Source organism: Carlito syrichta, unplaced genomic scaffold (assembly GCF_000164805.1).
Source record: "Carlito syrichta isolate Samal-C Ts95f unplaced genomic scaffold, Tarsius_syrichta-2.0.1 Scaffold288281, whole genome shotgun sequence".
NCBI lineage: Eukaryota > Metazoa > Chordata > Mammalia > Primates > Tarsiidae > Carlito > Carlito syrichta.
Window position 1 is genome coordinate 50,429 of NW_007232377.1, and position 10,307 is coordinate 60,735.

At 43.4% G+C, this 10,307-nt stretch overlaps 1 protein-coding gene across 1 annotated transcript in view; it reads left to right on the top strand.

The window, feature by feature from the left end:
• DESI1 (desumoylating isopeptidase 1) overlaps positions 1-10,307 on the top strand; it is a 23,895-nt gene that overhangs the window by 3,728 nt on the left and 9,860 nt on the right. Inside the window, exon 2 of the mRNA XM_008053558.1 lies at positions 9,690-9,711. Within this exon, the coding sequence (XP_008051749.1) occupies positions 9,690-9,711 (22 nt within the window). The remainder of the gene's footprint in view (positions 1-9,689; positions 9,712-10,307) is intronic.

Consider the following 10,307-nt stretch of genomic DNA (forward strand, 5'->3'; position numbering starts at 1 on the left):
TCGCCTTTGGGAGGCTGAGGTGAGTGGATTGCCTGAGCCCACAGGTTTGAGACCCGCCTGGGCAACTTGGCGAGACCTCATCTCTACAATAAATAAAAAAAAATTAGCTGGGCATGGTAGCGCACGCCTGTAGTTCCAGCTACTTGGAAGGCTGAGGCAGAAGGATTGCCACTGCACTCCAGTCTGGGCGACAGAGTGAGACTCCAACTCAAAAAAAAAAAATCCATTTGCTTCCTGGTTTTTTATAATGAATTCTGGAAATATATTAATATCTAGTATTTATTGAGAGTTTACCATGTGTCAGACTCTTTTTTTCTGAGTACTTTGCATGCATTATAATCCTCACCACAACTTTGTGATATAGATGCTATTATTGCATTTTTCAATTGAGGAACCTGAGACATAGGATGTTAAGAAATTTGCTGGGTATGGTGACTCATGCCTGTAATCCCAGCACTTTGGGAGGCCAAGGCGAGAGGATTGCCTGAGCCCAGTTGTTCAAGACCAACCTGGGCAATTTGGCAAGACCTTGTTCTACAGTAAATCAAAAAATTAGCCAGGTGTAGTGGCACATGCCTGTAGTTCTAGCTACTTGGAAGGCTGACACAGCGTATCGAGGCTGCAGTGGCCGTGAACATGCTGTACTCCAGCCTGGGTGACAGAGTGAGACTCTAATTCAAAAAAAAAAATAAAAATAAAAGAAATTTGCCCTAGGTCACACAGCTGGTAGGCAGTAGAACTGGGTTATGAACACAGGCAATATGAAGCAAACTGGGTGCTGAGATATAAAATAACGAGAGACCTGAACAAGAGTTTATGTTCACAGTCATTTTTCGATATCACCTTTGTGTAATATGTTCCCTTAGGTACCTTGTTGAAGTTTGTAAAGGCATCCTTAGCCAGATGTTTCAAGTGGATGAGAAAAAAAATCTGGGTTCAATATGTATGTGTAATCCTTTAGCTTTATGATTACTCCTCTTAGTCTCCATTTTCCCAAATTAAATTGGTGTGACTTCATCAGCAGTACCCTCTCATGCTTCAGTTATGTCAGTTCTCCATTGCAAGACCTCATCTAGCTCTATTGCAGTTCAGGATAGGACTAGATGAAGCTCAATCTCCCATTCTCCTCTCCCCCAAAACAACATAAAGTACACAGTTTTATTTACCCTGTCCTGTTTTGACTCTGCTAGAATTACCTCCCATGAAGGTGTTCCTGTTCCACAGTTCCACTTATCATGATATGGTCCCAAAATTATCTTTTGCATTCTAATTCAGCAACAGCGTAATTGTACCTTTTTTTAATCTTTGCCTAAGATAATTAGCTATTATAATTGTCCTTCAGTTCCTCCTCTTGATAATTTTGGCTGCTCTTTAAATTTCTTGACCTCTTTTTGTGCCAAAGTACATAGAGATAAATGCAGAGGTATATGTTTTAAATTGTGATAAGAGGTTCTTTATATTTGTTATCGAGCCGATTATTATTTCTTTTTCTTTTTTTTTTTTTTTTTTTTTTTGAGTTGGAGTCTCTCTCTGTCACCCAGACTGGAGTGCAATGGCCACTCCCGGCCACCACAGCCTCGACCTGATGGGCTCTGGTGATCCTTTCGCCTCAGCCTTCCAAGTAGCTGGAATTACAGGCGCGTGCTACCACGCTCAGCTGATTTTTTGATTTATTGTAGAGATGAGGTCTTGTCAAGTTGCCCAGGCGGGTCACGAACAAGCTCATTTCAAAAGTATCCTCAGGTTTAAAGACTTGGAGATATAGAATATATATATTTCTTGGTAGAATGTACTCAAATGAATATTTGAGATTTTACTCCATATTCAGATTCTTGCTTAATTGTATAGTGCAAATAGTAATGAAATAAAAGACATAAATTCTGTCCTCCAGGAGTTTCCCTAAAAATATTATTTCCTTTAAAATAATGTATGTGCACATGTAACATTAGATAACGATATAGAAGAGATTATGATTAGGTGCAAAAATGAGTGAGTGTTGCAGCAACAATCTTAGACCTTGAAATAAGAGAGGCCGTGGTGGACTGGATGTGTCAGAAAGGCCTCAGCAGAAAGACTTGAGCTCCAACAAGGCAAAGACTCTGTCCCAGTCCTCTGTGTTTCTCCAGAGGCCATTTGCAGGAGTGCTCGATAAGTATTGATTACAGGAATGATTAATACTTGAACTCAAGCTTGAAGATTAAGTAGAATTTACTCAAATCTGAGAGAGCTTTTTTTTTATTTGAAAGATGTGGTGTACAATTCAGGATTAGGTATACAAGTGAGTTTTTTTATATTTTAATGCCACCTGTTGTGCCTTGTTTTAGTTATGTATTGTTCACTGTATGAACTGTTTTGTACCCATCCAGTGAATTAATTTAGTAATGATGCAATTGGAAATGAATGTGGCTCCCAAGGCTCGGTATAGTCTGGCTGCTACTCATTCTCTACAACCTCACCTCTCCGCTTCATACTTAACACACTTGACACCATCCTTTCTCCACTGGGTTCTACAAGAGAATTAAGCCCCAGGAAAAATGATTTGAGTAACTATTTGCCCAATTCTCACAGTAGTTATCCTAGAGCAATAAACTTAATTCCACTGCAGAACCACAGTGGAGAAGGGCTGCCCTATACCCTGACAGGATGGAAGGCATTCAGTTTTCTTTTTGTACCTCTTTATCATGCCCCATGCCAGGGATACTTTTTTCTCCCCATCTCTTGGCCTGACTAACTACTTTTTATTCTTGGTCTCAACTAAAATGTTACTTCCTCCAGGAAACTCCCTAATCCCCCACACCCAAACTTAGTCTTGCGTCCCTATTATGTGCTGATAACACCTTGTACTCTCCTTTAATAGCATTCATCATTCTGGTTTATAATTGCTTGTTTTCTCATCTTTGTCCATAAACCCCCACCTGTCCCCACCTGGACTGGAATCTCCTTGAGGGCAAGAACTCTTGGTTGTATCCCCACAGTCTAGTTCAATGCTTGACATTCAGTAAACACTAGGTAGTGAGTGGTGGGATGCTGTAGACTTATCTCAAAGCACTGCTACAAGGCCTGACTAAAAAAAACGAAATAATCAAGAGGGTACCCTCTCAGTACTGAGGAAAAGAACTCACAAGTCAGTTATTTTTGTGCTAAGAAAGAATCCTGTACGATAAGGAATTCCAGTCCTAGAGGATTATTTTATTTATTTATTTATGAACTCCTGGCCTCAGATGATCCTCCTGCCTTGGCCTCCCAAAGCATTGGGATTACAGGTGTGAGCAACTGTATCCAGCCTATTATTAAGTAGTTTTAAAACTACCTTTTTTTTTGAGTAGGAGTCTCACTCTGTCACCCAGCCTTGAGGCCAGTGACACACTCCCAGCCACCACAGCCTTAACCTGCTGGGCTCAGGCAATCTTTCCACCTCAGCCTTCCAAGTAGCTGGAACTACAGGCACATGCCACCATGCCTGGCTAATTTTTTTATTTATTGTAGAGATGAGGTCTTGCCACTTTGCCCAGGCTGGTCTCGAACCCATGGGCTCAAGCAGTCCTCTCACCTCAGCCTTCCAAAGTGCTGGAATTATAGGCATGAGCCACCGCACCTGGCCTACCTACCTTTTTTAATATTAAAATACCCTCTCAGTTTTTAGCAATCAATCGCATTTGCACTCCAGTCTGGGCAACAGAGTGAGACTCCAACTCAAAAAGAAACCAAAAAAAAAAAAAAAACCACTTTATCACTCTGGGGAGGAATCTGTGAAATAAGCTAGTAAGCTGGGGCTACATTTGATTTATACCACTGAGGAAGTACATTTCATTCCACTGCCATCTGAGACAAAATGCTGCCTATACAGAACCTCTGCCCCTGGAGCCTCATCACTGTCATCTGCTTTATACTTATTAATGTATTTAGCACCGGGAGTATACCAGATGCTGACCTTGAGCACATCCTATACCAGCATATATATCTATATGCACAAGCTCCATCCATCTTAATCAATGAAGAGGTGGATGGTGTGTTTTCTCCTTGGCTCTTACATACTCACTTTACTCATACAATCAGTGGAAGACTGGCTAATGCAGACCTCACTCTACATTTTCTGTCATTCATGATGAAAAATAGACCTGAGCCAGATGTAGTGGCTCACACCTGTAATTCTAGCACTTTGGGAGGCTGAGACGAGAGGATTGCCTGAGCCCATGGGTTCAAGACCAGCCTGGGCAACACGGTGAGACATTGTCTCCACAATAAATCAAAAAAATTAGCTAGGTGTGGTGGCACATGCCTGTAGTTCCAGCATCTTGTAAAACTGAGGCAGAAGGATCGCCTGAGCCCAGCAAATTGAGACTTTGGTGGCTGTGAGCATACTACAGTACTCCAGCCTGGGCAATAGAGTGAGATTCCTACTCAGAAAAAAAAAGAAGAAAAATAGACCTGATATCTATGGCTTCCATTTGTTTCCTATGTTCATACTTCATAGGCCACAAAATGAATGCATTAAATGTGTCGGCAAGCTTGGAGACATCTGACCCACCCACTCTCCAGCTTGCTGAAGAAATTCTAGTGGGAAAATAATCTGCTTCTAGTGTACAAATATCCGTTGAGCCTAATTCATGTCCCAAAATGGCCTTTTGCCCTAATTCAATCTCAAGCTACCACCCCTACTCACCTACTCCCATCCTGTATAGCCAAAAATAAAAAATATCACAGCTGGACATGGTGGCTCACACCTATAATCCCAGCACTTTGGAAGGCTGAGACAGATGGATCACTTGAGGCCAGAACTAGGCAACGTAGCAAGACCCCATCATAACTAGAACAACCTAGGCAACATAGCAAGGCCCCATCTCCACAAAAACAAAATTAGTCGAGTGTAGTGGTAATCCCAGCTACATGGGAGGCTGAGACTAGAGGACTGCTTGAGCCCTGGAGGTCAAGGCTGTAGTGATCTATGATCACACCACTGCATTCTAACCTGGGCAACATAGTGAGACCCACTCTTTAAATTAATTAATTAATTGATATTAATCTAGTCCCACTTTCCAATGCCTGGCATTCCGTCAAGACTGTGGCCCTTGTCCTTTTCCTCAAACTCCTGGGCTCAGGCAATCCTCCCGCCTCAGACTGCAGAGCACTACACATTTCTTTTTTCTTTTTCTTTTTTTTTTTTTTTTTTTTTGAGTTGAAGTCTCTCTGTCACCCAGACTGGAGTGCAGTGGCCACTCCTGGCCACCGCAGCCTCTCGACCTGCTGGGCTCCACGATCCTTCCGCCTCAGCCTTCCAAGTAGCTGGAACTACAGGCACGCGCAACCACACCTGGCTAATTTTTTAGATTTATTGTAGAGATGAGGTCTCGCCAAGTTGCCCAGGCAGGTCTCAAACCCGTGGAATCAGGCAATTCACTCACCTCGGCCTCCCAAAGCGCAGGATTACAGGCTGAGCCACCAAACCCGGCTGTACTACACATTTCATTTCTACCCAAGCTTTTCCAACAAACTCATCTCATGTCTTGCCTTGTCTTGTTTTTGTACTGGACAAACCATGCATCTTTATTTATCTGTTTGGAAAATGATGTTAATAAATTTTTGCCCTACCCTACCATTCTTAAGATGTTGTGAGAATAGGGATAACTATGAAGGACTTTAAGAAAGGATTCAAGCCAGTCTCAGTGGCTCAGCCCGTAATCCCACGCCTTTGGGAGGCTGAGGTGAGTGGATTGCCTGAGTCTGCGGGTTTGAGACCCGCCAGGGTAGCGAGACCTCATCTCTACAATAAATCAAAAAATCAGCCGGGCATGGTGTAACGCATGCCTGTAATTCCGGCTACTTGAAAGGCTGAGGCGGAAGAATCACCAAAGCCCAGAAGGTCGAGGCTGTGGTGGCCGGGAGCGGCCACTGCACTCCAGTCTGGGTGACAGTGAAACTCCAACTCAAAAAAAAAAAAGAAAGGATTCAAATTCACTCAGTCCATTATTTAAATGTTTTTGTTGGCTCCAGGTGTTTGGTAGATAAATGAAGAAATGAAAGATAGAATAATTAAGAGAAATTTTTTTTTTCTATAGTTCGATCACCACACTATGGACAGATGAGAATCTTAAGTGTACCTTGATGCCGTTGAGTAGGGAGGAAGTGTGATGTCCAGCTTACAGGCAAATTTAGTGGTCAATAAGGAGGATATAAAGAAGAATAAAGTAGGGTTTGTATTCTGCTACTTGTGAGTTTTTCAGGTATAAAATAACTGAAACCCCTTTCCAAAAATCCTCTATTTTAGTAGCTGATGTATCTATCTGCCACCTGTCCTCCTGGGTCACTGAACATGGGCATCTGAGAGAGACAGTAGGAGACCTGGAGTGTTATGTGCCAGGGTGCCAGATTGAGGTTAAGAACTTTGGCCTCAATAGTACTGCTATTGAGCTAACTAAACAGTTCATCTCAACAGATACTCTTGTTGCATCACTGGTCCAGGCCCTTTAGGTGCTGGAGTTACAAAGATGTATAAAAAACTCCTTGTTTTTGAGGCAGTTGTTATCTATTTTGGGAGAAGACATATAAATAGTTTCAATACCAAGATACTATAAGAGCAGATATAAAACTTTCAAATTATAAAGCCTAAAAGAAATAAGAAACTCTTATTTCTTTTTGTAAGAGCTCTTATATCTATTTATGAGTCTTTATTGGTCATATATTTTGCGTCAGGCCCTGTGCTAGACATATTTCATTTGTTATCTCTCTTCTTTTTTTTTTTTTTTTTTGAGTTGGAGTCTCACTCTGTCGCCCAGACTGGAGTACAGTGGCTGCTCCCGGCCACCGCAGCCTCGACCTGCTGGGCTCTGGCGATCCTTCCACCTCAGCCTTCCAAGTAGCCAGAATTACAGGCATGCACTACCACGCCTGGCTGATTTTTTGATTTATTGTAGAGATGAAGTCTCGCTGCCCAGCGGGTCTCGAACTCGCAGGCTCAGGCAATCCACTCACCTCAGCCTCCCAAAGGCGCGGGATTACAGGCTGAGCCACCGAGACCGGCTTGAATTTGTGCTTTAATTTAATTTTTTTTTTTTTCGAGTTGGAGTCTCACTCTGTCACCCAGACTGGAGTGCAATGGCACGTTTACGGCCACCACAGCCTCGACCTGCTGGGCTCAGGCAGTTCTTCTGCCTCAGCATTCCAAATATCTGGAACTACAGGTGTGCACTACCACGCCTGGCTAATTTTTTGGTTTATTGTAGAGACGAGGCCTTGTCAAGTTGCCCAGGCTGGTCTTGAATCCCTGGGCTCAGGCAACCCTCTCATTTCCATCTCTCAAAGTTTTGGAATTACAGGCATGAGCCACTGAACCCAGCATTTTTTTTTTTTTTGAGTCAAAATTTCACTTTGTCACCTTGACTGGAGGCAGTAGCATGCTCACTACTACCACAGCCTCAACCTGCTGAGCTCGGGCAATCCTTCTGCCTCAGCCTTCCAAGTAGCCAGAACTACAGGCACACACCACCATGCTGGGCTAATTTTTTACTTTTTATTTATTTGTCTGTTTGTTTTGAGTTGGAGTCTTACTCTGTCGCCCAGGCTGGAGTGCAGTGGCACGTTCACGGCCATTGCAGCCTTGACCTGCTGGACTCAGGTGATCCTTCCACCTCAGCCTTCCAAGTAGCTGGAGCTACAGGCACGTGGCACCATGCCTGGGTAACTTTTTGAATTATTGTAGAGACAAGATCTCGCTAAGTTGCCCAGGCTGGTCTTAAACCCCTGTGCTTAGGCAATCCTCTCATCTCAGCCTCCAAAAGGACTGGGATTACAGGCTTAAGCCACCGCGCCCAGCCTATATATCATACTCTTGGCTACTTCTAGGACACTATACTGAGTCATCTGTAGATAGAAAGTTAGGTTAATGTTATATCATTTAAAAGTCTTCTTAAAGGGCAAGATATTTATTTGGAATCCTGTAAGTCACCTATGAAAGGAAACAATGTAATACACACAAAAGGAGAAGCTCAAGGACCACCTTTCCTTCCACAGAGTGCTGAGAGTATCATCCTCTAGAAAGTCACAGGGTTGCTGGCCATGGTGCCTCACACCTGCAATCCCAGCACTTTGGGAGACTGAGGCAAGAGGATTGCCTGAGCCCAGGGATTCAAGGCCAGCCTGGGCAACTTGGCAAGATGTTGTCTCTGCAATAAATAAAAAAATTAGCCGGGTGTGGTGGTGCTTATCTGTGTTTCCAGCTACTTGGAAGGCTGAGGCAGAAGGATCACCTGAGCCCAGCAGATGGAGGCTGCGGTGGCCATGTGCGTGATACTGCACTCCAGCCCAGACGACAGAGAGAAAGTCACAGGGCACAAAGCAAAAGCAGCAGTTAGCAATCAGTAAACAATGTGAGATGAAAACCAGAGGTGAGTGAGTGATGTTTTGCTGGTGCTTCTGCATCTTTCTCTGCCCTTCCTCTGCCTTCTGATCACTGCTAGATTTTTACAATGACTCCCGTGGATTGTTGTTTGTTTGTTTTTTGTTTTTGTTTTTTGAGTAGGAGTCTCACTCTGTCACCCAGGGTGGAGTGCAGTGGTATGCACGCTCACGGTCACTCCAGCATTGACCTGCTGGGCTCAGGTGATCCTCCCGCCTCAGCCTTCCAAGTAGCTGGAACTACAGGTGCGCACTACCACACCTGGCTAATTTTTGATTTATTGTAGAGAAGAGGTCTCACCAATTTGCCCAGGTTGATCTCAAACCATAGGGCTCAGGCAGTCCACTCATCTCAGTCTCCCGAAGTGCTGGGATTACAGACTGAGCCACTGAACCCGGCCAACTCCCGTGGATTTTTAAGATGACTTCCTCACTCAAGTCTGCTCTCTCTACTCCCTTCCCTCTAATTCATCTACCAGGTGCTTACCATGGCTTTCGTTATCTTTTACAAACTGTAAAACTACAGCCTGACAGGCTCCTTCAGTCTAGGCCTGCATGCTCTGCCCTGCAGGCCTAGTCTCTTCACAGCTATGTGTCTGCATGTCATGTTCTCTCTATAGCAGAAATGTCCATTCCTGTCCCATTCATCATTGGTTGAATTGAAGCTCACCAAAGTAGTTCTTTATTATATGTAGCATCTTATTTCTACCATTATGATAGAGCTTATCAACATTGTGTTAATCAATTATGTGTGTGTATCTCTTTCCATTTGTCTTTGAGCTCCTTAAAGACAGGACAATGATCTCTTGCTATTTGTATTTCCACACCTAACATTGTTTCTGGCACATAGAGGAGTAGAATATGTGCGTGGACTGTTTAAATGAACAGCATTTGCAAAGTTTGTTCTATTGTTTTCTGAAAGATTTCCCCTCAGTAAAGAAGTGGGGAACAACACTTATTATTTTACTATAGTCTTAATTGTAGATGAGACGGACATTTAAAAGGCAAAATTGAAATGATTCCAAAGGGGAAGGAAGAACAGGCATAAAATCGGGGTACCTTTATACCAGTGTTGTTAGTCTTGAGTTCTGATAAATTCTAATTACTTTTCAACTTACTTAACACAACACACCCTTATCACAGCCAAGGGACCTTGTTGGAGGAGAGTTGCATTACTAGAAAGTCCCCAGGAGGTTTATAACAGGTTACCCTGGGTTTGAGAGATTTTTTAGGTTTACTCAGGCTGAGGGACCACTTAGTCTAGTCCCAAGTGGCTAAATCTCTTCTTTTTTCCACAGGCAAACAACTGGAAGGCATCTGGTAAGTTGGGTGGGTCTTCTTACTTTGGTTTATAAAACCTAGCAGCACTCTGCATTTCAAATTCCAGACTGCGGCTTCCTGTGTAAAACCTAGCTTTCTGTGCTGTAAATCTTCAAGCCCTAAAGCAATGGTTCTCCATCAGGGGCTGTTTTACTCTCCCACTCTGGGGCATTTGGCAGTGTCTGGAGACATTTTTGATTGTCACCACTGTGGGGAGGATGCTACTTGCATCTATAGGTAGAGGCCAGGGATGCTGCTCAACATTCTGGAATTCACAGGACAGTCCCCCTGTGCATTATCCAGCCCCAAATGTTAATAGTGCCAAGATTGAGAACCCCTACTATATGGTATTTATTGTATTCATAGCTTTACCTGGTTGGTTTTTATAAGTCTAGTCACCACAGTCATATCCTTGGACAGAAATAATTCTCACTCAGCATGATGGTATGTGCCTGTAATCCCAGGTACTCAGGCTGAGGTAGAAGGATTGCTTGAGCCTAGGAGTTCGAGACCAGCCTGATCAACATAGAAAGACTCTGTGTCAGCTGGGCTCGGTGGCTCAGCCTGTAATCCCGCACCTTTGGGAGGCTGAGGTG